The following is a 27,880-nucleotide window of genomic DNA, read 5'->3' as shown; positions in this document are numbered from 1 at the left end:
GTTTGGCGCCAATACATTTGAAGCAAGCTATGGGACGGAGAGAACCCCCCCGCCTTTGTGTTGGTCATTGTTTGATCGGAATCTCAGGAATTCTTTACAGATTTCTTGGGGGGATGTGTTGGGCAACAATAGTCTACAGTGCGTATAGCGATTGGACAGGTAAGGGGGGTACCATCCCATATCTTGCCTGGTATACGCCAATAAGCCTCTATTTTGAATTGAATTGAAATTGCCAACATTTAAGCAACAGTATAAGGAGAGCCTGTGGGACCAGAGAAATGCAGGCATTTAATTCGGGAAAACAAAGAAAGATCTTCATTTTTGCCCCCGCCACTGACTCAAACCCTGGTATAGACCTGGAATGAAACCTCAATTCCTCTTGCCCCTATAGGTCCACCATTTAGACGACAAAATCGGAGAGACAACAGGAAAATGCCATAGGCCTACTCGCTGAAAAATGAGAGTTTTTGAAGTCCGATGTAGGCCTACTTTTGATTTCATGTAGGGCTTCAATGAAGAATCAAATAATTGTCAATTACAAGGTTAGAAAATGCTTATTAAATGTTAAAGATAAATTCTTCTCCACTGATATTACACGGGTGTGTTCATTTTAAAGAATTAGTGAGAATCACTATATCAAGTGTTCTGCTTAATTAAAACTTCCATTTGCTTATCATGTTTTATGCTCGTATCAGTGAAAGTGTTACTTGCTCTCTCGACTGTAAACCCTGCTAGATATGGGAGGGAGGGGTACTCCACCCCCTGAATGTTCAAACCCTACAGACACTCTAGACTATTGTTACCTAACACGTCCTCCCCCCTACCATGTCTGAAAAGAATTCCTGCAATTCCGGCCAAACAATGACCAATAAAGGGGGTCAGGTTCTCTCCGTCCCACATCTTGCTTCAAATGTATGGCTGTGGAAACCAGTGGCGTAAATTTGTGGCGAAAATTGGGGAGATGGGGGATTCGTGGGGGGGGTGCTGACACAATATAGATGTCCATGATACAGATGTACATCCTTAATATTATGTATTTCATTTCTGCAGAATCTTACATCAGAACTGCATATTTATGGCTTTTTTAATTGTCCACCCTTCTGCGTGCTTTTGAGTACATTTTCGCTGTTTGAAGTCCTAAAATCAGATTCGATTCAACATGTAATGTGGAAGTTGTTTATTCAGACACTAACATCAATATTTCTCAATTGTGTGACAAACTGTGGAAAGCTCGAGTTGTTACTTTATTGCACATTAATTTAAACGTGTTAACAACGAAGGGAAAAATCTGTTTTTTCCCCCAATGACAAATACATATAAACTACGTGTAACGATGCGAAAAAAGGTCAGGAGATATCAAAGTAACTGCAAAATTTCACAATAATCCATTTTAAATTATAGACAAAAGTACTCTTCTATCAAAATAATCTTTTCCGTTTTCTGTTGTTCACCCTTCGCAATTAAGGGGGAAAATACACATAAAGTTTCCCATTTAAAATGCCTGCTCATGTCTGGTACATGCAACACGAACAATTACACAATACTATGAAAACAAAGGTAAGGAAAGGACCATACCGTTTAAAACATAAAATCAAATTTCAAGCAAAGTGTTAAAAATCATTTGCTATTCCTGACCATGTAAAAGATCTCAAAAAAATCGCCATGTTCAACTCTGCAAAACTTGACAAAAAATAATCTGACTCTTCTTACAAGAGTTTTCAACTTTCAGCATGCACTGGGTGTTTCAAGACAGGTATGAACAAAGGGGAATACAACTTCTTATAAGCAAATCACATTCTAGTACTATCAATACACTTCGTGGATCAGTGTTCTTAAAACGAGTTGTCTTCTAAATTGCTAAAATATACTTGAGTTAGTGTGGATAAAATCAACAGTGACTAATTTTGCATAGTGAATCACAAAAGAACACTTGAAAGTGTTGACATCATGCGGAATTGTCATCAAGTACAAACTCTCATTATGCAACGCCTGGGGAAAAAAGTCACACCGTCCACACTGCAGAAATGGAATGGTCAATGCCAAAGGTTGATGGATCAATCGACATTGCATTCTCCATTTGCACATTCACCCCGTCCGTGACGCTATAACACAGCTCTTCGTGTAAAAATTGTGGTGAATAGGAAATAATCAGGATTTGCAAGGACAATACAGGACTTTCACTCAGTACTTTTTCAACCCTCGCATAAAAGGTAACAATGTTTCAAATAATTATGTGTATGAAATTATTCCCCCAGCTGTACTCCTGAACATTATTTATACATGTATGTGGTTATCTGTATTCCATTGACGTTGAGTGCTCTGCAGCTAGCAAAACTCGCTGTGGCACAAACAGAATAAGGTAAGAAAAAAGGGGGGGAAAAGTAATGTAACTAAGAAAGAAATACATTAATTGTCACTTATCCAATCTACAAACGTTACTTCCCTATAAAGTGAAAAAGGAGACATACAAAACTTGTCTTGTGTAAACATTTGTTTTTAAATACGGACAAACTGCAAAATGTTTTGTAGACCTTTGGTCATGTTAAGTAAAATCTTTGGAACAGCATTGATATTTACACAGAAACTACATTTAGTGTTTACACAAATTATACTTCTTTACATAAAAGATCATGGAATCTATCAGAAGGCAACTGTGCACAATGTGATAAAAATATAGAATATGACACGTTAAAAATGCATATTGACTATACCATCTCTAGAGATGATACATGAAACAGAAAATGTCATACTCAAACTGTGCATTAACTGTTCACAGGATTCAGATTTTATTCAAACTATTGAGTCAGTTCCTTGGAACGGCAGTTACGTAGATGTCCTACACCCTTATTTCAGATTGCATGCACAACGTGGATGAAGGAATCACACCATTTCAGACTGACAGAGATCTCAATCTGACATTGTCAATCAGCCAGGAAGGTGAGGGTGCTGCACGTGGATTTCATTTTGGTTTTCCCCAAAAGCAAAAACTTACTTCATTGGACCTTCCTTACAGAATAAGACAACTGGTGCTCGTGATAATCGGTGCTCATGGCATAACATCAGTGCTCGGTAACAATTGTAAGATTGCTCAATTAATCGAAGTGCAAACTGCACTGTGACGAAACAACATAACAGGACTCGGTTACCTAGAGTTTATTATACTTCTAAATCATTCTACATGTGGCTTGCCTCTTCAACTGAGTCTTGCAACTCTTCCTTCAGTATTTGTTCTATTTTTCGACTTGCATTGATCTTGCTTGCTGGATCACTGTTAAACCCATGAGCCAGGGAAAAAGTGATGGTGATGCATCTCATTTTGAAAAAGGTTACAGTTGAGTCTATCGCCAGTCCTCAAAAGACGCTACAAGTCCATCACAAGTCATCCAGTCTGAAGCCAAGCTAAATATTGCTCATCTAGTCACTTCTGACTGGACTAGTGACTGGACTCACGAAAGGACTTATGACTGAACATGTGCAGGGATGACTGGACTTGTCATGGACTGCACTACAAAGTCCAGGCTGATGGTGAATTGCTTCTAAAAATTGTACTTCACTGATTCCTTATTTCTCACTATTCTGTGAATGTTGGATCCAGGGCAACTCTCCAGAAACGCCCCTGAATGGACTCTTGTACGGCAGACTCAAACTGGTTCAGGGAGAATGCAGGCCCTACCAGCTGCTCGTAAGGGTACTTGTTGGCCGTCCGTGCCAGAAATGCGACAGCCTCATCGAGATGTTGATGACTGTAATTATGGATACCTGTAATCCATGAACATGGTGAAGTGGTGAAGTTTGAAAAGTACATATTTACACATATTGGATCTTAGCAAATATCAAACTAATAATAAAATAAACAAATAAACCATTGTCATGCATATTCCATCATACTGAAATGATCAATGTTTCATGCACAAGTCTCACACTAAGTTTTATGTAGGTTTTCAAATTTGCTGTTGTTTTAGGGCATTTCTCCAATTGGATTAGAGGATATTGATTGTCTTGAAGAGATTATGTCATTATCAAACAACTCAATGCAATAAGGTTGAGAGTTTTGAGGACTGTACCATTTAGTTGTCACATTGAGAAGTCTCCAACATTCTCCAAAAAAGTTCTCATTGCCATGCCAGTCAATTTTTCTTCAAAGATGAAATGAGTAGTAAGGACATTTCCCACTAAACAATACAAAGATACGTGTATGTACATAATTTCTGGGTGTATGTTTTGGTTTCCTTGAAATTTTTCCAACTGCACAAGGACGGCTGACCGACTGAAGCAGGTACGCTGTGCTCTTTGGTACTCTCTATTTTACATCCTCAGGCGCACTTGTTTCCTATTTGTGTGGACTGCACAAATGTTGGAATAGACCTTGTGGGGACCAGACTCCTCTGGGAACACATTTGTGTCCCAAGAACTCGATCTTGACTTTATTAACGATTGCTAAGATTCTCCTTTTCATCATCATGAGGCTAGTCATGTCTTTACATGGATCCAGTGAGAAGACCATCACAAGAACCAGGATTAATAAAGGGATGCTTTCAACTGCATTCCTTGTGACTGGAAGATTGGATGGCTTTCTGATGGGTGTGTTTAGACTTGTCCTGAACTCAACAACGGCCCTGACATTCAGGAATCGTAAAATCCTCATTTCCTTTTTGTTTTTATGTTTTGATAATTTTTACCAACAATGCCTGGTAAAGAGAGATATACATGTGTCCCGCAACTCACAACCCATTCTTGGAAGAAACCTTCCCTATTAGCCTCTGCAGTGGATGAACGTGTTCAAGAGGCAATCTACATCACATGCATGTGCAATGCAACAATAAGCTAGGCTTTTTTGACCTCTCCATATCTTCAAGATGTGTTTTTTTTCAAGATATATTTTTTGGGGGGGGGTTGGAGAGAAGTTAATTATACATAACAGGTTTTGCCCTTACCCAACGTATATTAACCCTCCTATGCTGAAGTCATTCTTTGGGTCATTTGGGGAACACCTCAAAGAAGTCACTCACAGGAATATCAGATTGCACTTTTGTGGTGCCCAACAACTGTGCTTCACTGTTTCATGTGCATCATTGTGCAGTAAACCAAATGCAGTGAAGAGGAAGCACAAAAGACCCCGGGTCATTTTGTGCTGACAATCTACTGTGTACACACAGAACCTGTGCATGTTTGAGTTCCATATAGAAACTACAAGCTCACCAGTGACTGTGGGCATTTGTGCACATTTGTGCTGAAAAACAAAGGAGGGTTAATAAGCACTGTATGCTCAGTGCTTGTCAGAGAGCTTGCGAAAAAAACCTCATAACCTTACACCCGAGTAAGCTTATGAGGTTTTTTTCGCAAGCTCTCGGACAAGCACTGAGCATACAGTGCTTATTAATATACGTTGGGTAAGGGCAAAACCTGTTATATATAACTCTTCATATCTCTTGCAAAAATCCTCCCCAATAGGGGGATTTTGAAGAGTCTCAAAATGCATGGCCAAATGTAAATAAGACCCTCAATGAAACAATTCATCTCCATTTGGAGGAACATATGCTCTGGCTTTACTTTCCAAAACTAAAGAAGGTTGACCCCTCACTTCCATGTTACCTTTGATCGTCAGGCACTTTCGGATGATGTCCTCTGCTGTAACATTCAGACATGAATCCGGATGCACGAGGCCGGCCAGAATGTATGTGCCACCTGGTTTCAGGAGCAGCATTCCCAAATTTATGGCAGCACCCACACCACAAACCTCCAAACAAGAAGTAAGAAAACAAACTGGGCTGACTTTGTTTCTGTGTCTCTTTCTTGATTGAAACAAGGAAAGCTATCACCACAGTTACCAGTCACAATCTTTCAGTAAGTGGTCCATTTTGTTTATTAGAAGCTTGGTGGGGAGTCCAAAAAATAAACCTGATAATGTATATACATGTACATGTACCAATGCAGTGACAACAGAAGAGTTCAGATGCAAAATCAAAAAATCAATTTTCAACCTTTTGAGAAAATTGGCTTTAAAAATAGGGAGCACATACTGTAGCTTGGTACACTAGCGGGGACTGCCCATTCCATTGTGTCTCCAGACCTCTATAAAATTTTAAAGATATTGCTCAACCATGGAGGATATCTATGTCAAATTAGGCTTATGTGTAACAGAAAACTCACTAAACCAAAATTAAAATGATTTTTGCCATCTGACCAATTTTTAAAATGACGTTCAGAACCATATTTCCCAGGCTGGATAATTAAAAATGTCCTCATCCATCTAAAAATTGTCATTGAGGGCAGCATGTGAATCGGCCAGAATTATGGCGTGATATGTGGGAAAAGTTCCGGCGGGGTATTTTACAGTAACCATGCACGATGTTATAGGAAAACATGTCTCATCATGTCCTCCACAGATAATATCAATGTTGCTGGAAATCGCATTGTTGATGGCATCTGCATCCCTTATCCTTAAATTCGTACTAAAATTGGTTTGGCAAAACCACTTCAGTGCTGCTGATGTCGTTGACAAGATTATTCTTATCATAGGAGTGAAAAAAACAACGCATCATCAGGGTCGCTGTCAGAAAACACACCGATGCTGCGACTGGTAGGCTCAGAGCCCATCATTATTGTACACATGCTGTAAAGCAGCAAACAGTCATTGGTAATCCAACTCCCACATACATCAAACTTTATGGAATGGCAAAATGAAAATGGTGACTGTTGTTCTTCTTTTTGAGTTGGCCAGAACCTCCAACCGGCTAACGTTTTTTGTATTGAGTTTTAAACACAAAGTTTTGAGACTTTGTCTCTGTGATTTATACGGGTATACTCTATATTATAAGATATATGGCAGAAATATGCCATCCATTATTGCACTACATCTTTAATCTAAAAAGAATTAGGTCAAGTAAAAGCTTTGTGGTGGCACCATGCACAGATATCTCATTTGTGAGTATCTGTCGCTCTGCAAAGACCGGAGGGTACTCAATGTTTTGGACAGTATGCTCTGTGGTTGGGAGAGTGTCTTGACAACAGACAGAGCGTACTATCCAAAACGTTGAGTACCCTAGAGTTCACAAGAGATATCCCTGCATGGTGCTACCGCAAACCTTTTATTTAACTTGCTACCTTCACCATGAAAAGTTCCAAAGCTCATCAGAATTGAAGTCAATCAGAAACAATTGTTAAGCAAATAGGTTTTTACATTGGAATTTATCAGTTTTGAACCTGACATTCAACTGCAATTCAAACAGACATGTGCCTGCAGAAAAGGAGCAGTGTCCAACAAGGAAAGATTTACCTTCTGCTTCACAACACTGTCACAACAACATGTCACAAAAGCTTCCAGAATTTGGCCATTCCAGCAGCAAATTCTAGCCAGAAACAAATAGCAACTAAACCGACACCTACAAGATATCTGTTTGGATACCAATGTACTGTACCTCAATCACGGCATCAACTGCACCATCTTGAAGTACTTCACTTTCTTTTCCTACAAAAATAAAACACAGTGAAGTGAAAAAGGGGTCTGATGTAAGTTTCAAAGATTATAGCTTGCATAAATTCTATTACAGTTTATGACAGCTGTAGTACTTCACCATGTAGAATTTCTTTCAAATACATGCAACACAATAGCAACACAGAGAAGCAAAATATTGAAAATTCTTCTCATAAATACCTACTTTTTTTAGTTACAGGGAACAGGGACAAACCACAGAATATATGTTGTACTAATCAGCCATGTCACAGGCCACATTTTTAAGCTGAGTCAAGTTCCATCTTCATTCCACATGGAAAGTACTTGAATAGCAGGATTCATGTAAATGTACATTGAAGGCAAATGTTCACTTCTAGAAAAAACTTAAAATGTAATATGCACTTATGATGAAATTAAGCCTATTTACTCAGAAGAAAGAACCATATGCGGTCAGCAATGTCGTGAACCTCTACAGACAAGATCTACTTTTTTCTGGTATATTTAACTTTTTCTTCGTCTTAATTTATGACATACCACTTTTGGCTATCTTTGACTTTCACAATAGGTAATTTGAGTTTTTGTTCATACACGTCCATTATTGTTTCTGAACATACAGTAGAAGCAGTGGACAAAAGTTCTAAATTTCTTCAGCTCTACATTAAATTAATTTAATTTGTTGAGACTTGTTTCATTTTATTCATTCACTGAAATGTAAAACTGAAGTTTTATAAAGGTTCATTAGGCTAAACTTGATGCTTGATCTCTCAATGCTTGCTCACACATAAAAAAAAGTGGCAGTAATGTCAGAAAATTGCATGAGTCTGAATAATATTAGTTCACACAGGGTTCAGGGAAAGGTTTTTGAAGGAATGTTTAATTTTAGCACTGACAAAAAAAAACAGTGAACTTACCGGATGGAATTGGGATCCCTCCAAAGAGTGGGACCATCTTTAACCTGTTAGCCTTGGGATCAGTGCAGTAAATCTGACCAAAGCCAGCATCATGTAACAATGCGCAGGCGTAGATTCCCAGCAGTCCAGCACCCTGATTGAAAGAGAAAAGCACATTCATGACTGATATTCGATTCTCATTTATCATTCGTTATTTTCAATTCATAAATGCTTGGGATAGTTTTTCTATTCCTATTGGCTGAAATGCATCACCTGACTGTGTATTAACATTTGATAATGCCTGTTGAGAAGTGATAATGCCCACTGCGTAATTCACACGCTAGTACATGGATACTAGAGAGTCACGAGTCTGTGTGCGTGCAATGCACGCGCACCAAGTTCATTGAAGGGGATTCTATTGGACAACTTTCAAAAGGAATATAAAAATAGAGGGAGCTGTTCGGGAAAATGAAAGTAAAGTGTAAAACAAAATCGTTGGAAATCCATCATACACTGTATGTTGAATTCTTTTAACTCTGTGAGTAAAAAGGTATTGATGAATGGGAATATATACAATGTACGTGCTGAACCGGTCTGAAACGCATGTTTGAAATTGGCCGAGCACATATTTATTCCTTTAATCTGCAATGAGTGAATATCTGCAGGGACACATGTACAAGTAACAATATTCCCTTTGAATCTGCGTTGTTTCCCTTTGAATCTGCGTTGTTCCACATAGAACCTTGCATATTCATCATTTTTTGCTGGTGCTACTCAGAATCAGACTCAAAACAGATTCAACACAACTGTCAATGTGCATTAACTGTACATACATGTATCTGTAACCTCACGACATGAACCTCAAAAGGTTCGAGAAATCATTAACATTTTCAGACAAATATTTTTAGATGTATAAATGTACAGTATCCCAACATTCAAAGTAACATGCAAGAAAAAGGAGGTAGAGAAATGGCTCACGTACACTATACTGCCAACAGCTGCTTACGAGAACTTTAAGATTTTTAAGAAAAAAATTATTTGCTGCATGTTTCACATTCAAGCTACCATTTTTTTGTGATTGGAACAACTTCCAGCAATTTTGCCATCTTACATTCTGAAGGTGCCACAGATTTTCAAGAAAGATGTACATGTACACACATGTACATGTACTACCCACATTAAAGACGGCAATGGAGTTGGTTTTAAGGCTACATGCACACGTACTCTGGGGGGGGGGGAGTTAGTGAAGTGCAAGGTTTAATTATCACTTCCTGGACCTGAGGCACATGACAAGACAAAAATCATTTTTCAAGCAAACCCTGTTCTTCTTTTCATCAGGCACGTAGGAAGATGATTCTACCAGGGTGTGGGCAGTAAATGAAATCCCTTTGTAGGGAGGCCAATGCATGTGATTGTGAGCGCATAGTGCGAAACCTGTGTGGTGTGGGGTCGGCAAGTTTTTGTAAGGTTTTGTGCACTGTGGTGCATGATATATAAGCCTCACTGGAAGATTTCTTGAGCAATCGTTTTTTGAAATGTCAGCATTTCAAATTCATGTTTGACAGTTTAAAAAAAATAAGTAAATTATTGTAAGATTCGATGTAATAATTAAATTTTCAAAAAATGACATAATGTACATGTATCTTAAACTGGTCATTATGAAGGTGATGTTTTGTAAACTTGTAACAGGAAAAGTGTCTCACAGAAGCATAAAACATAACAAAATCAAGAACCCAAATTTGCCAACGGGAATGGTGGTCACCCTAAAATAAGTTTTGGAAATTCTAAACACTCATAAATGGAGTTTTCCTTTTAAGAAAAAAAAAAGGAAATTGTGCACAAACCAGCTGTGATATTAAAGCTTTGCCTTAGATGACATCACAAACTTGACGAAATGCACAAGCTTTAAATTTTTAAGTTTAAACTAGTATGGGGATATGTTTCAGTAAAACTTTTATTTACTTGAGGAAACCCCCAAAAGAGAGTGGTCATAGTGAAAACAATCATACTTTGCCTCAACTATCAAAACATTCAAAGAAAGAAACCTGTAGATATTTCAATTTTTGGATAAGAAGTGATGGCTCTGTCCCATTCACAGATGCTTTATGGATTGATTTTTGGAATAAACTTTGAAGGTTTTCAAAAAAACACACGTTTATTCGAGGGTGTGTTATTGTGGGATTTATTTCTACGTAGAGACTGTAGCAGAGCCGCAGGAGGGTAGAAATAATAGGAAGAAATTAAAATATTGTACATGTAGACATGGAGACCAGCTCCATCCAAATCTGTTGTCTAGAGCTAGATCTATGGCTTCGCTCCATAGGAAATACACAGAGACACCGAGAAAATACATGTAGACCTAGCCATGAGCTCTGGATGCCTGTTTCAGACATTGACATGGCCTGCGATGCAGTTCCTACATCTGTGCTTTTCATTATTAATAATGATTCAGCAGTGATAAAGATACACATTTATGCATTTAGGAATTTGCACATCAGCTCAGAGATTAATGTTAAGTCTACATGTACATGTACGATAGACAAAAACACACAATGCCAATGGACCACACTTTTTTTCATTACACACATGTACATGTACATTAATTTCAATCAAACATAAATATGGGTGGAATAGAAAACTATTATTGTTACAAAGAAGCTGTATTAAAACATGCATGTACATGAGCAAAAGCAACATCTTATGGTTTTAGTAGAGAAATGGAAATAAATATATTGACACATCCATACATGAATATAAACATTTATCTGCAAGTTATACTACGGTGAACACTGCAACCAAACAATATTATCTCTGAAAAATGACAGTTGATCTGTGTCTTAAAAAATAAACTGCAAAGTCAATGCTACACGTGCATGTGATTTTGTTCATCTATCACACTGTCAGGAACAATGATACATGTACATCTACATGTAGGGTCAGTTTTTAAATGCAATCCCACCAATTTGGAGCTCATCAACCAACAAGTTATAACCTGAATTTCTTGTGACTGCAATCTAACCTGACAAGTTCCCTTTTTTTGTAGCAGTTCCCAATATCAATCAGGAACAGTTTAGTTTTCTTGTGATATTTTTCTTCTTCTTCCATCCTCCCTCATAAGCTTTGTACACTTTTTGTTCGCAAGGCCACTTTTGGAAACTAATCTGAATCTGATTACCTTCACTCTTGGAATACATATACATTGTGTAATAACCAAGATGTGCCTCAAAACTTGTCATCTTGATGACATCACCAGAAGCCACATGGCAGCACCACAGTTGCCATTTTAAAAGTCATCAATACACACCATGTATGAGTATGCATGCATCTCAGGATAAGTATATGTACCTGCAAGTCTGATAAGGCTGGACATTTGAACATATATACAAACCAAAATGCATTACCAATAATTATGGCAGGGCATCATGATGACATTACCATGGAATTTCTTTTGAATTATAAGCTCTGAAGGTTTTGGGGATGAAGGTGGCTAATTTCATTTGAATTGTTTTTTCTTTTTTTATTTTTACAATTCCTTTTAATGTATCTTGAGAACAAAACAAGTCATTTTCAAAATTCCTTTTGCAAAACCTCAAACTAGATGTGCATGTTTTCTAAAATGTACTGTGATGTCGTCATGACGCAAATGCAATTTTTCAGTTTTTATAAGGGAGCATCCAATTGTCACTAAGCTTGAAGGGTAGGTATTATAAGCATATGTCCCCAAGACGACAAGCTTAAAGTGACGTGGAAATGATATTCAAAAATGTAGTAATTTTTTAATATCCCTGTATCACATATTTTTCTTAAATCCATAAAACAAACAATATTAATATTCTTTCTGCCATAGATTTAGCATATCATAGACGTTTGCACTCATTCTTAAATGTTGTATTTCATGTGAATGCTTTTCCAAGACTCAAGTAAGAAAGCATGCAACCATCCGGAAACTTTGTTGGGAATGACATCACGATGACATTATCTGATTTTGTATGCATCTGCATATAGTATATTCATTTGGCATGTTTGGGGCTCATTTTCGAGTCATTTTAAGTCATTCAACTTCAAATTTTGCCCAGATGAAACTACATGTTTAAATGCCACCATATTTAGATTTCATTGAGTTACAGACCATCATTAATTTTAACCATTTTAGAATAGCTCTGTGGATGTCCAGTTACAACAATTATATCAAATTTTTTTGTTTGTTTTGTGTTTTCTGATTTTTTTTTTAAACATGTTCATGTTGGTCATCTTCTAAGCACACATGCATTTTCGAGCTGAATTTGGAACCTTCATGAATTTACTAAAAATAGTTAAAGCTTGCTCATCAGATCCTCTGAACTTATGGTCTCATCTAAACTAAAGACGCAACCCTTCCCAATGTTATATTCCATCATATTCTGAAAATTCATCTAGATATACAATAACATGTACATTTTTGGAGGGGGGTTGGGGTTGTCACTTACATGTACATGTCGATGGATACACATTTTGAAAAACACTTCAACCAGGTACATGTATCATGTTAGTGTAGAGACAACAAACATGTCATTTGTAATTCATGCTCATGAGATAAGTGCTACTCTACACTGCAAAGACAGATTTCCTGTCTGATCTGTCAAGAATGGTTTTGCCAAGATACATGTACATGTACATGACAAATACCGGTAATTCCCATTCCCTGGTTTAAAACCAGTCTGAAGTTGGCAAATAATGTTCCAGGTATCTTTCCTCTCCTCCCTTTATTAAGCCACTTTTTTTTTCTTCCTAGCATGAGTACCTTTGTATTAGGTAGAAACAGTCAACAAGGAAGGGAGCAATGAGAGGTCATTTCCCAATAGCAAATGCAACAAATCTAATTGTACGCTGTACAAATATGTACATGTATCAAGTACAGTACAAGTTTGACATCCCCCATCCCCTTAAATCGTATTTACTTGCAAAATGTCTGAAGCACTAGCTGAATTCATCCTCTGTGTGCGTCACTGACACTTGTTTTCAAACCCCAATGCCTGTTATTACATGTAGTTTTCAGAGCATTTCTGTAGTCAGTTCCCAAGGCCACAGTCAAGGGTTTAAACTTACAAAAGGAATTCTTCTCATAGCTTTATTGTTTAGGCAGAGGAAGCTTCTCTAATCGATTCAAATGCAGTCTGTATAAAAGCAAACCTTTTATGATCAAAATTTCTTGAAGTGCACATTTCACTCAAATCCTCAAGGACGCTGTCATGGACATATTTCAAAGGATTTAAAAAAAAAAACACTATTCCTTTTCAGAAAGAATTTTCACCAACATAACAGGAGCTGCCAGACTAGTGGTTTACTTAGGCTTGAGTACAGCAACTAAAAGCCAAAGGTTGTGCTCCAAAGAATGCTGAAAATCAACCTTCATCAACTTGTGAAGTAAGACAAACATAGTACAATTTCAAGATCTTGACAAATTCCACACCCTAGCTTCTTGATAAGTACACCTCAGTTCATCACGTCTGTGAGAAGCTCATAATGGAAACCCACAGCTGGGAAAGCTGTTACAAAACTTTGAAAAATCAAAGCCCAAAATGATGTTTTGCATTGGATTTTACAACATATTAGACAAGTTTTCTCCATACCTCTGACATATTGTATGTACCTGTACCTTGTTGGCTAACAAGATCTATTTTTTTTATGCCTTTAAGTCCATATCTGCCCCCATGCATTGTCTTTACCAACATTCCTGTTACAGCTCTCCCTGATCTGAGTCTTCTAACTCTGTTTACAAAGCTATCATTTACAGTACTTTTCGGATACAATGTTGGAAATATTATATGGTCTCAGACACAATAAAACATGAAATGCTGTCTGTTACAAATTGCTCCAAGAAGTTTCAATGAAGGTTTTTTGTAAAACACAGCAGAACAAGAGTGTGAATGGATATGCTGCATCAGCCTGCCAAAAGAAAATCTTGCTTTATTCGACTGCTAAAAATACAAGATCTGAGACTTTGAAATGCATGTGAAAATGGACAATACACACATGTTCATGCAAAGAAATATATCTACATGCAGTTCTGTGATTAAACTCGCAGATTTCTTTCTGAAACATGTACATGTAGTTTGGACCACATTGTTGTGTTCAGGTTGTCAAAGTTCACAAAGTGCCTCAAGTCACTGGGGGGCGGGGCACTGGCGCCTGGCACTTCTATGTCATTTCCACTAGTTTCAGTGGCAGGGACCAGTGTTTCATGCACGCATCTCCATGCATGCTTTTATCACACTCTGCATGCGATGAGTTTCTCCGTGTTTGGAGAACTTATGTAATGCTTACGAACAGCGCTTTATGTGGCTGTGCTGCACATAACCTGCATGCTTGCCTGACTATGTTTCCAAAAAGTCACTTTTGATATACAATCTGTGTACATGTACATGTATTATGGGCCAAAGGACAATTACATGCCAATTCAATTGCATAGTCATCTGGCAGCAAGCGTAAAGTGCAAAACCACATGTCAATTCACTTAAACAACCTTTAACCCTCCTCTCGGTCATATTTTTCACAGAAAGTAAAAATTCGATTCGCTCTCCCCTTATACATTTTGTAAACAGACTAGTTACCAACAGTCAAACCACGATTCTGGTTGGTACCGGTACTATGATTGGTCAAATTCCATCAACAGACAAAAGCAGGTACATGTAATTGGTGGACAAGGTGCACAGGCTTATCAATCATTGACAGTCAAAGCACAGCTATACAAACATGTTCGTGTACATGAAGCAAGTTATATCAGCAGTCACAGCAAGTCAATTATGCTTTATGTAGGCAAGTAACAGTTACATATAAAAAACAGTATATGTAACTGATTTTCACTGATAGAGCAACTTTGATCAGAATGGATGTTTGCACAGGAAGGTTCATCTATGGGGTTCATACTTTCTGAGCCATTAGTGGCATGCATTCACGTGAGCAAATGTTCTTGTGGCCAGAGACTTCGCTTCCCCGAGCTCACCTGAATGAGAACCGTACTCTGTGGGGCCCTTTTGTGCTCGATACTTCCAACCGCATTCACCATGGTTGCCAAGGCGCAGTTGACAGGGGCAGCCATCTTGTCGGTGACACTGTCTGGGAGCTTGACGATGCGAGTGCCTTCATGCAGGATGATGTGGGAAGCATAGCAGCCGTTGAGGCCTGTCCGCCGGTGTATTGATGAATGGCCATACTATGCAGAAAACGGAACATCAACACTGGCAACATGACAGGATGCTTTCTAAGTGACTTGTGCTTCCTGTACAATATTTGCACCCAGGCTTGAGAACTGAATAGAGAAGGTATTTTGCTTAACTCAGTCAATTCAGAGAATCACTTCAGAGTTGACTGATTCAAGCAATACAAGCCAACAAGGCATGTACAACACATGGGAAAAAATGCAGCATACAAGTACACTGTATGGCGTAAGAATTTTACTACTTTCAATGAATTTCATACAGATAAAAGCTCCTTGTAATTAAGCTGGCCTGTCCCATGCCATATTTCCTAGTAAAATGAACCATAAATGACTGAGAATATTTCTATCCCCCCGTGCAATATGTAATGTACCAAGTGGTCCTTCTAAATCCAGTACAGACCTGCTACATGTACATGTACAAAAAATATGAAAAAAGTTGCTCTAGATTACTTTGTGTCCACTTTCACTCTACCTTGAACAGCTTGGCACACTTTTGAGTCAGTCCCTGTGTACATCTTTCACATTCACCGCAGCTGTCCATCACGGAGAACGTGATGCGGTCACCAGGTCCCAGGTTGCCATGGTTACGTCTCTCATCTTGGACAATTTCTGCTACTCCTTCATGCCCAAGGACGCTGGAAATCAACCCAGAGAAAACCTTTTATAACCAACCGGAAGTAACAACCCCAAGACATGTCCTCAATTGACAACATTTAGCATGTTCGGGGATGAAAATTTCAAACATGGAACAATTCTGATATGGATGTATAAACAGAATTATTAAAAACATTAAATCCATCATCTTGGAACACATACTGATGTATAAATTAATTCAGACAGATTATGGCAATAAACAAGTACCTTCCACTTGGTGTTAAACACATGCGTGTACACACGCTTAAGGATTGTTTTTAAGGGCTTTATAACACCTGTCATATTAAAAATAGAATGTACATGTACAACAAAAGCTTGACAAATGGATACAACTGGCAGAGAACCCATACAATTACATGTACATGTAACTTCCCTGGATGTTAAACGTGATGTGCTGACCTGCACAACATTAGTCATTTAGTTTTGTTTAATCTAATCAAAGCATGTACATGTGGGATGCTCTTTAACTTCAATGGGTATGCCATGAAAAGAATACCCAATCTTCAGTTGTTACGATAGATCCCAAATATCTGTTCCTACATGTACATGAATACCAATTTGCCATCTGTCTGTCTTCTGTGTACTTACTAGCCCTACCCACCTACATGTAGGCCCTTTTCCTAGGATACACCCACAATCCATCAAAATCCTCCAACATGTCCAACTGCCCAAAATTGGATACAGCCTCAGTACTCCAAAAACCTCCAATATTTCTGCATAATGTTCTGTAGAAGGGTGCCACTGCCTCAATCCTTCAAAATCCTTTGGCAATTCCTCTCACAATGTTGAGCCAGTGTTAGTGGTATTCTGGAGCAGTATGGAAGATTTCATAGTACTGCACAGTACATGTACATGTAGGCCTATAACGTGGGCAGGAATTTATGCATGGCTGAACATAAACAACACAAGGTCTAACTTAAACCTTGAGAGATGTACATGTATCCTTCGCAATCAGCGATGCAAATTTGCCAAGCAGCCTCAATCCTCCAAAACCACCTGAAGGATGTTGAAGGATTGAGAATGGTTAGGGTTAGCAAATGATGGGTGAAACAGAAGTCATAACAATTAGAGTTACATGTACATGTACAAACCGTAGAGCCACATGCATACAAGGGTACGTACAGTAAATGTTTTATGGAGAATGATCTTTGTCTATTCAAGCCAGGGAGGGGAGGGCAGGGAGTTTGTACATGTACAGTAAACACCAAAATTATTTATACCCCTTATAAATTTTAGATTTTTTGTGTTTTTCTAAAGAATGAAAGGTGGGCACATAATATTTGGGGCATAATTAAATACTTTTAGTTGTCAGGTATAAATGACTTAAAAGGCTTTGGTTTCACCTCATTTGCATAACAAAGAGAATACTACATTAATTAAATTCTGACATGCTCAGAATTATTCATACCAGAATTATTCATAGTTAATAGTCAATTGCAAAGCCCTTGTTCTTGATTACAGCGTCGAGGCGGTTTGTGTAGCTGCTTACTAGTGTATGGCACAGCTCCACGGGAATCTTGGCCCACTCTTCCTTGGGGAAGACCTCTAGCTCTTTCAGGTGGGAGGGCTTGTGGGCATGCACCTTGGTCTTTAGGGTTTTCCGAAGATTTTGATGGGATTCGGGTCTGGGCTTTTGGCTTGATCATGGTAGCACATCCACATTGTTATCCTGGAACCATTTCTTGACTGCCATTGTAGTATGCATACGATCATTGTCCTGTTGGTAGGTCAAGTTGGGGGCCGAGATGGAGATTTTCCTGCAGAATCTGGATGTAATGCGCCTTCTTCATAATTCCTTCTACTTTTACGAGATTGCCAGGCCCACTTCTAGGGAAACAACCCCGCAGCATGATGCTCCCACCTCCGAACTTCACGGTCGACACAGTGGTCTTTGGGTTGAATGCTTCACTTTCCTTGCACCAAACGAAGGAAACATCCCTGTGGCCAAAGAGCTCCATTTTCATCTTGTCTGACCATAGGACTGATGACCAAAAATGTTGATCCTTGTCTCAGAGCCCTCTAGCAAATGGGTGTCAAGCTTTTTGATGCCTGTGAGTGAGGAGAAGGGTCTTTCTTGGACGACGCCCATGTAGCCCTTCCTTGTGCAGTGAGCAGCAGATTGTCTGGGCTGAAACCTTGATGCCCATCTCACCAAGTTGTCCTGAAGTGCCTTAATTGTTGTGACTCTGTGGTTGGAAAGAGCTCCTTGGCACACTTTCCTAACCAGATGAGGAGACACCTTCGGTTTCTGTCCACGCTTGCCGATGTTTCTCACAGTATTGAACTTCTTGTACGTCTTGACGATGCAAATTTGTACTCTGAAGAGCTTGGAAATGGCTTTAAAGCCTTTCCCATTTTTGTGGGCATTCACAACACTCATGCTGGAATCCTCACTGAGTTCTGTAGTTTTCGCCATGTTCTCAACAACTGAGGAAGACTCCGCGATTGCACTCTAGAAGCAGAATATTGACAATGACATTCCATTGTAGCATATAATAAAAACAACATGCAGAATCTCTGAATGTCTGGAGCATGTGCATTTTGGAGGAATGAGGCCAAATACCATGACATGCAGAATGGGATGAATAATTCTGAGCATGTCAGAATTTAATTAATGTAGTAATCTCTTTGTTATGCAAATGAGGTGAAACCAAAGCCTTTAGTCATTTATACCTGACAGCTAAAAGTATTTAATTATGCCCCCAAATATTATGTGCCCCCCTTTTATTCTTTAGAAAAAAACTAAAATTTATAAGGGGTATGAATAATTTTGTTGTTAACTGTACATGTACCGTACATGTATGCATACATGCCCCAGTGCCTGACCTGGTGGGTGAATGTCACTCAGAGGACGTGACTAATTTTCCGCTGAATGTGTACAATCCCTGCTCTGTATTAATGGAAGCACCTGAGCATGCATGAATGGTAAACGGTGCTGGCGGGTTCCAGCTCTGTCAGCCTTCATGCTTTGCTGTGAGCATGTCGTGGTGTGAATGGCAATAACCTGGGACCATATACATGTACATGTACTCGTACGTGCTGTACACTGTAACATTTTCACATTTACATGTACCACTTGTGCCATGAGTCGCTACAGACAGCTCAGGAGCCCCAGGTGAAGATGGACCACTAATTGCAATCTGAACGCAATTTATCTAGAGATCTGATCGAAGTGGCATGCTGATAAATGCCAATGAGCTCTTTCTTAATTGATAGTTACATGTACTTGACATACATGTACATGTTCAAACATACATTGTACATACATGTATGTTCAAAAATACACATGTACACGTACATGTACACATGTACCGGTACTTCATGTACATTGTGCATCATGGTTTGAACTCAATTTCTGTTTACAATATGCCTGAATGTCCTTTTTTAAGATTAAAAATTCCAAATCCCTCTCTTTTCGTCATTTGCCATCATTTTACATGCTTTTGGTCCATTTTTGTTCAAAATACATGTAAATGTGTAAAGACTCACAATGTACCTCCTTAAAGCTGACTCCTGCATGATTTTTCTACTACCTGTACACATGAGGTGTACATAAGATGTTAAATGATGGGTTTTTTAATAATAAGTGTGCATATGAACCCTACTTAGCAAGTAGTTATAAAGGATTCTTGTTATCGAACCTACCCTTTTTGACAAAACCACCCTGCAATTTAATGAGGAAACTTCGCCACACTATTATACATGTACATGTTCATGTAGTTTGAATTAGGGGTGTGCATTTCTGGGTATTTTCAGAACCGTTTACCCATTTTTTGTCAACATCGGGTACCCGGCACAGGCCTAGTTTGAATGCAGTGCAAAAAAGGTTCACCTGACTTCTTAATGGACACAGCTGGTGCCCTTAAAATGTTTTTCACTTCACTTGAAACAAATGCCATCTAAGCTCTTTTGCTGCTATTTTTAACCAGTCAATTACATTAGCTGCACACATACAGTGTAAATCAAGTCCAAAAAAAATCCTACTTGTGTACCTACATGTACAATGTACATGTGTACCAGCCCTGTTTTAAGATGTCATATGCCATAAGAGGAAGCAATTCTATTTTTGGTCTTATAAAACATGAGCTTGAAATAGAACACTATGCTTTCTCCAATTATTTTACCAAACATGGCTGTGTGTACTCCCCACGGAACACGGATACATAGATTCATTCCTGATGAATTTGGCCTTTTTAAAGTTTTAATAATGGATAATGACATCACACCGAGGTAACACCACAGATTCTTGGTCATGTTTTGATCCTCAAATATAAACGTTTATTATTATGCCACATACATTTCCATATATGCATGCATATCCGAAATGTCCATCATTTCCACCATAAAATACACCTAACCCATATGTACATATGTATGCAAATACACACACATTGTGCTTTTTCACAATACCTGTATTGTTATCCAGGTCATATACGTACAGGTAGTTTGTTTTAGCAGGTTGTTTGGCCCAGCTGCAACAGAATCATTACTTCCCACCCTACAAGGTCTACATGTATCCATTTGCTCTTGATCCTTGGAGAGGGAAAAAGAAATTAATTTCCATCGAAGCTGTTCTCTGCCTTTTGTGCCTTCAAAACCTCGTCTAAAAATGGACCTCTACTTAACTGTATGGGCAGTGTTTCACACGCAGATGGCAGGTACTTGTGCACAAACAAAATGGCTAAAAGGGAATGGCAATTACTGAGTGCCTTTCAAGTTACCGGGTAGCTGCGGCTACCAAGGGAATGATAATCAGATTTGGGGAAATTTTCTCTGCTGTCATTTTCTTTCTTATTCAATTTTTCTTTTGCCTGATTTACATGCAAGCTGTACTGGCAATCTTTGCAACATTCAGCACAAAAATGCTGTGCGCTGGAGTTGCCATTTCACTTTGTTACGTTTTTACGCATACCGGTATGCGTACCGGTACCCCTGCAGCAATGTTTTCTACCATGACCACTTTCGGACTTTAATTCTTTTTTCAAGAATTGAGTCTTAACAACACTACATGTACTGAATGACTGATTGCAGCAAATTTATTTAATTTAGGTTAGAAATCTGACTTCAGTGTAAAGCAACAGTACTAAGGGACTCTTTAACGCACATTCATTAACACATGACATTCAAATATTATATGGATATCTACTTCATTATTTGTACAACAAATCACTGTTCCGTGTGTGCGGCTGGACTTTCGCCCATATGTGTACATGTACATGTACATGTATACTTGCCCCACATTTCCGCTCTTGACAGACTGACACCACCCAAGTCCAAATGAGCAAACAAGCAGGTGTCTATACACATGATGTATACATGTATGTAAATATTTGACGGGTGATGTACTGTACATGTATACAGCAAGAATAATTATGATTAGTGTGGTAATGTTAAATTGGTTCTTCTTGTGTGCTTGGGGAAATGTCAAATTAGCCAGAGCACATCACCGGGGTTATTCTTTGATGATACATGTACATGTATATCCAGACGATTTTGCTCATACATGTACATTGTACATGTACCGGTACATGTACGTACATGTACATACTGTACATGTTTGTCACTATAAGTCCCCTCCACCATTAGGGATCCTGCTGTCAGTCACCATTTTTGCCAACAGCAGGGTTGATAAAAAATCAAGATTTTTTTACAAATAAAAAACATCAGATTTCTAAAATTTAAATCAGTATTTTTTCATTTAAATCACTTTTTTTTTTTAAATCGATCTCTGTATGAGTTGTCCAGAAGGCTTTGGTCCTTAAGTTCAAGGTATGAAATACCATGTGATGACTAAATTGACCCACTGACTGCTGGGGTTAAGTTTATCATGTGTTGAACTGTTTATATCTAATTAAACACAAAAGTTTGCTAAGTCCAGTTAATTACTGGTACATGTGCACACTAACTCCTCCTCCATGCTTCATACATGTACATGTACAACATTTCGAGAGCCAGGTACTTGCATGTACATGTACACATCTTTGGTGGTCCAATTTTCATGATATTTGGGTCTTTCCACACTAAAACATATTTACACATTTCTGTAACCAAAATCACCTCTTTCTTTAACAGTGATGAGAATCAAGAAATGAACTTTAACAATTTTACTGATATTTATATTTGTAGAGATACTGTACATGTATAGTTTACACAGTTTAATATCATTTGGTTGTTTGTTGCTAAAATAACCAGGATTTTAAATAAAATGTCCAGCTTATTTTAGGGGTTCTGGTTGGAAGTGCACATACATGTACATGTAACTGTGTCAATGCATGTTTTCAGGTTAATCTAAAATACCACTCTCATGGAGAAAAAGCAATTCATCTGTTAAACATGGCTATTACAGTGTAACATTTGAGAAATGTGTCAAAATCGACAGCTTTTGACATGTGTTTCTTTAAGTTTTCCTGAACAGGAATTATGTATGTCACGATGTCTGTCCACAGAGTGACAAACATAAAAACCTCTAGGCTTATCTTGCCATTTTTTGAGGAGATACGGTAACCTCAACAAAAATATATCTTCCTGAGAAAAGTTAAATTAACAATAATAGTTTGCATATTTGTGTTTTTTTATCAGATGACAAAACTAAGATTTGATTTTAGGAATCGTGAATGTCTTTCCACTATTCTGTAACATTTGTCACAACTACCGTACTTTTCCCCCAAAAGTAAAAATCTTAGAAAACCTATATCTTTATGAGTGTACACATAAATCTATTACGAAACCAAATTTAATAAAATAACAAACAATTCATTGAAAAAGTCGGTTCATTCTGCTAAAATGAAAGTGAGAAGACTGTCTGTCCCCAGGCTACATGAATGTGACAAACGTTACATCTGTCCATGTTACAAACGTTACACATTGAGAAAAACTTACACAGTGTCATTTTAGCTGAAGTTTAATAGTTCTTTTAACAAAAATGATTTTGAAAACTGAAAGCAAACAAGTTTGCTTCGTGAACAATTCTGTTTTTATGCTCTAATTCAAACACCACACAAATGTCTGTCCATATCAGCATTTGACAAACATGATGTCTGTCCGGTGTCCGTTTTCTTGAAATAAACTTCAGTGTTTACACTGGAATTGTTTTTCTGAGACAATGAAAATTCCTAAAAGTAAACTAAAAAAGAGTATTTAGTACTATGCAGGCAATTTTTTATTATGTTTTGAATTTTATTTTCATATTAGCCCTCCTAGTGTTTTAACCGTCAAAAACAGTCAAAAATTCCTTCCAATTGATTTCCCCCAGTACACAGACACAAGTATGGGAAATATGACTGATAGGACAACTGTGACAAGAATGCATCAAAGCATAGGAGGGTTAAAGCAACAAAGTGTCTGTGAAAACCATTATCTTCAAGAATCAACTGTAATTTCTCAAATACTGCTCAATTTATCTTTACATGTACCTTTCCCTGGCAACAATCAGAAACAGTGAAGGCAAATGTAGGCCAAAAATAATGGCAAAATTTTACAGTTGGAAATTTGTCAAGCAAATGTGTCTTTTAGTGTGGACAGACCCATTTGGTGGTTATACTGTTTAAATGCATGTAAATGTACATGTGTATAAATTAAATGGAATGGCTTTTGAATTCTTTACATGTACATGTCAGTCCTACAAAATAGAGAGTGCTGTACATCATGTCAAATAAGTGTAAAGAGAAACGTTATACACAAAATGACCCAATTCTGGTTGTGTGGAAATGTTTTAAAGGCATCAGTACAAATCCTGCCATTTCTTCCTTTCAAATACCCAAACAAAGTCAGGTGCATGTAATTTTCTTTAACGTGATTTTTGAATGATTTTTTTTAATAAAACAAATTACACGTAAATCATTTGATTGAAATCGAACAACCTTGAGTGACAGGGCGTTCCACAGCAAGTCATTAATTACAAACTTCAGTTGTAATCCTGAACACATGGCAATAAAATACATGTACAATGTACATGTACATAATATGTGAAGTTATTCAGCACAAAATAAATTACAATGTAAATGGCTGCAAAAATAAATGTAACTCTACTAACAAATTCAACTTTTTCTCGAATTTGCTAGCTGGTATTCTGACGATTCATCTTGGCTAAGCATGGCATTACAATTAACATGATTAATATTAGAATTTGTATTTATTTTTTGCTTCACTTGGTTTTGGTCGTTTTTTGTTTGGCTTTTTTTTCATGAAAGATCAAGAAGTTTGGATAGGGTCCATTTACATACACGTGTGCAACTTGGTGCTCGTTCAATTAAGCAGACTGTACAACAGGCATGCCTAGCACCTCCAAATACATGTATGCGCACAGTCATTGGCTGTGCAAAAAAAGGGAAAAAACCGTGTTTGTATGGACAATGCATCATTTGCTTTATAATCACTGAGATGATCAAATTATATTTTTATCTACCAGGCCTAATAAGAGAGTTTTCAATCTTCCCCGTGTTTTGGCAGGGAAACGACAACTTTCAAAATCCTACAGAACATTACAATGTACCTCCATACTGGTGACAAATTGCAGTGCCTACACGTACACATGTACATTTACTTCGGCCGACTGCATAACTGCCAAAGATCGTGTAACTTGTATCGTAAAGGTACCTTTGTACATGTGCATGATTTCATACATAACGAAACACGCAGCCTTTGTTTTGTACATGTACATGTATGCACATGTATATGGTATGCCAACTGTAGCATCTGTCCATGTTTTAGTTTAGTGTACATGTGCATGTAGATCCTGCTAGTGTATTTACACGTTACTTACAGTATGTACATTGTACATGTAAGTACTGGTACTGGTTCATGTTGTTGATGTTTACATGTATCTACATGTACATGTACTGTAGTTGATAACACACACTAGGCCAGCATTGCCAGAATGTGCAATACAAAATATGGCCCACTGCAGTCACTGGTATGGATCATTAATCCAGCCACCGGAATTAGTTCTAAGCCATTACTGTGCTGGCACCAACTTCACACAGGTGGGTAAGCAGGTGTTCCATGTAAGTAACTGCAGAGCTCCCACCAATTGGGTGTAATCACTCCAACGACTTACCAAAATCATATGCACGTCTCTCAAGTTTAGGAACATACATGTATGTATGCACATGAGCGCGACACCACTACAATAATCAAACAAAACTATTACTACATGTATTTGTTCGGCAGGTACATGTAATTTGCATTAATTCATCACTCTTGGAAATTAGAAATTAGAAAATGTGTTCTGAACTTACAAAATCATATGACTGGGGCATGAAAAAAAAAGACCCCTACTTTCTGGAATTACCCATTCACAAGATGGCGTTCAGAACTTCATGTACATATAGTGCAATTGGGGACAAAATAATTTATTTGCCTTAAAAGAAATCCTCCACAGCAACCAATCAAGAAAAGACAATGAAATATCCTGCTTTCTAATGAACATACCGGCAGGACTCAATTTAAAACAGTAAAAGGATAATCTGGTGACTTTCAGGGATTTGACAAAAATTTGAATTTGAAATGGCCTGGGCTGGGTCTCAAAATTAATCCTTGGCCCTTGTGTCCTGATGGGGGTCAGTGCTAGTTCTGCACCTTTTAATCACACTGCTCACATGATAACTTGGTCACAAACAGAGAATTTAATCATTCGATGGTATCGATTCAATGCCGACACTAAAATAAAAAGTGCAACTGGAAGAAGGCAAAACTACATACATGTACATTCCCAATATTATGCTAAACAAAGAAACTAAATAGTGTAATCTCAAATTTATATCAATGGCCTTGATCCAAAACAAACTTTAACTAACTTAAGGCACAAGGAAAGATAACATGGAAATGCTGGCTAAAACAGAAACAGTTCCAATAACTTCCATACACGTGTACAGACAACACTAATTTTCCCTTAAAATGTTATAACAGCCGTCAGAAAGTGAGAACATATCCCAAAAAGCGAAATTTAGCTAAGAAAATTCCAAAGCAATTAGGCCTTCTTAGAAAACAGTTTTTTCAGACAAGTCTCTATACTAGGTTTGTACACGGGGGTATCAAGTGTTGTCCGTACATGTATATGGAACTCTTTCCGCTAAAACTTAACCCTCTTACACTAGGGCCCAGGCTTATTTTCTTGATTTTGCCAGAGGTAGGAACTCAGGCAGCAGTCATGAAGGTTATGGTAATTGGAATAAATTAGAATTAATACTGCCGATGATGTTCCATGTTGTATAACTTAGTGTGTACACATGTGTACATGTACATGTACATTAAATAAGTACGTATTATACTGTACATGTACATGTAGTAACCAGTGACGTTAGGCCTACCTTGGAGTTTCCTCGATTCGTTTCCCCTGTAAAGTGTGCACATCAGAGCCACATATCGTGGCCAGTCGGATTTTGGCAAGAACTTGCCCCGGTTCAATCTGTGGTATAGCTGAGCTGTCCACGATATACTGAGGGCATTTCCGGGCCCCTAGGAAAACAGCCCGTTTGCACATGTCGTGTGCCATTCCTGCTGTGCTGACATTCACCGCGAGCAAACAGGAATCAGTGAAAATCCCCTTCCGCCTGAACGAGGCGTGTGCCTCCTGTGTTCTAGTATGTGGGACGACACACACACATTGTTGATTTAGCTCGCAGCTTTGCAACAAACTCAACCTTGAGTTTTCGCTGGTAAGTCATCATTGGGTACCCAACAAGAGGCGCCGTGATCAGGGAACCAGCGAATTATGGTCAAACAACTCGATGAATTTCTAACAAGTGCCAAGAGAGTACCCTTTTTGAGGCCGTGATTGGTCGAAAGTGGCGGTACTAATTGATTGATTATCAAGACAACTTGCTGATTGGAATGAGTCCCTTTGACTGGAACGGCACTGCTAAGTTCTGCAAAAAGCAGATAACGCTCGGTAATATACATGTACTTCTGTGGGGTAAAACACAATATTTAGAGAGGGCGCTGTTCACAGTGCCGTCTTAATTCTCCAGCAGCAATACACAACATATTATTACATGTACATGGAAATGGATCATCGGTTATCCTGTCACATAGCGACCAGAATTAGTTTGTGCTCTCTTCCCCCATCGTTCTTTTCATGAGTATATAATCGCCTTTCAGGCTACACATTCCTCAAGTAGGAAGTTGGGCTGAACAGCTGCAGTGAAGAGGTAATTCTGACAGTTTTAAGTTCAATGTTACCAATTTAAAAAGTCAGTGATTATAATTAACCTAAAAAAAAAACCCTAAAAAAATTCCTATTTAAAAGGTAGTGAAAAGAGAAATTGTGCTATTCTCTTACAGTGATTGGACATCTGGAACGGAAAGTTGGTCGGAGTTACGGAGTTTATTTAATCTCATTGGAGGAAGCTTGTCTCTATGTCTCTATAGCTTGTCTCTTCATATAATGAAGAGGAATCGAACTTGGTTAGAGGTGATGCCATTGTAGAGGCTAAACGACTTCCAAACCAAAGCGTTTGTAACCACCATCTCTCGCTTGTGATGAACATCACAGTTTCACCTTTTTTAAGTTATAAAAACTACCCGTTCTGCTCGTTAATTAGTAATGACAGGTCAGTGGGGGATAGCATCATCCCATTAACTAAAATGTAATCCGTCGCCTTAACCATCATCCGCTTATCCAATCGATCTGATGCTTTTAAAATATTTTCATTTCAACTACGAGCTCGCTCGAGCTACAGGATACGG

General features: G+C 38.1%; 1 protein-coding gene across 1 annotated transcript; it reads right to left on the bottom strand.

Annotated features, from left to right (window-relative positions):
- Positions 1-1,225: 1,225 nt before the first annotated feature.
- Positions 1,226-26,893, bottom strand: LOC110981969 (uncharacterized). Its single transcript, XM_022240043.2, has 7 exons — positions 26,503-26,893; positions 16,014-16,176; positions 15,326-15,535; positions 8,365-8,497; positions 7,419-7,468; positions 5,593-5,737; positions 1,226-3,759 (listed from the first exon to the last, which is right to left on the bottom strand). The coding sequence occupies exons 1-7, from the start codon at positions 26,685-26,687 to the stop codon at positions 3,572-3,574; spliced, it is 1,074 nt and encodes a 357-aa protein (XP_022095735.1). The 5' UTR covers positions 26,688-26,893; the 3' UTR covers positions 1,226-3,571.
- Positions 26,894-27,880: the final 987 nt, after the last annotated feature.

The sequence above is a fragment of the Acanthaster planci genome, linkage group LG05 (genome assembly GCF_054643075.1).
Source record: "Acanthaster planci isolate LZ-2023a linkage group LG05, COTS_SCS, whole genome shotgun sequence".
Classification (NCBI taxonomy): Eukaryota; Metazoa; Echinodermata; class Asteroidea; order Valvatida; family Acanthasteridae; genus Acanthaster; species Acanthaster planci.
This window is presented reverse-complemented; position numbering and strand designations above follow the sequence as displayed.

What these genes read in the sequence shown, in the direction of transcription:
- LOC110981969 (XM_022240043.2), bottom strand. Translation starts at nt 26,687, where the DNA reads ATGGCACACGACATGTGCAAACGGGCTGTTTTCCTAGGGGCCCGGAAA. An exon ending in CGAATCGAGGAAACTCCAAG is followed by an intron (nt 16,177 to 26,502) that starts GTAGGCCTAACG and finishes GTTGATTTCCAG; the next exon opens with CGTCCTTGGGCATGAAGGAG. An exon ending in AGTGTGCCAAGCTGTTCAAG is followed by an intron (nt 15,536 to 16,013) that starts GTAGAGTGAAAG and finishes TTTTCTGCATAG; the next exon opens with TATGGCCATTCATCAATACA.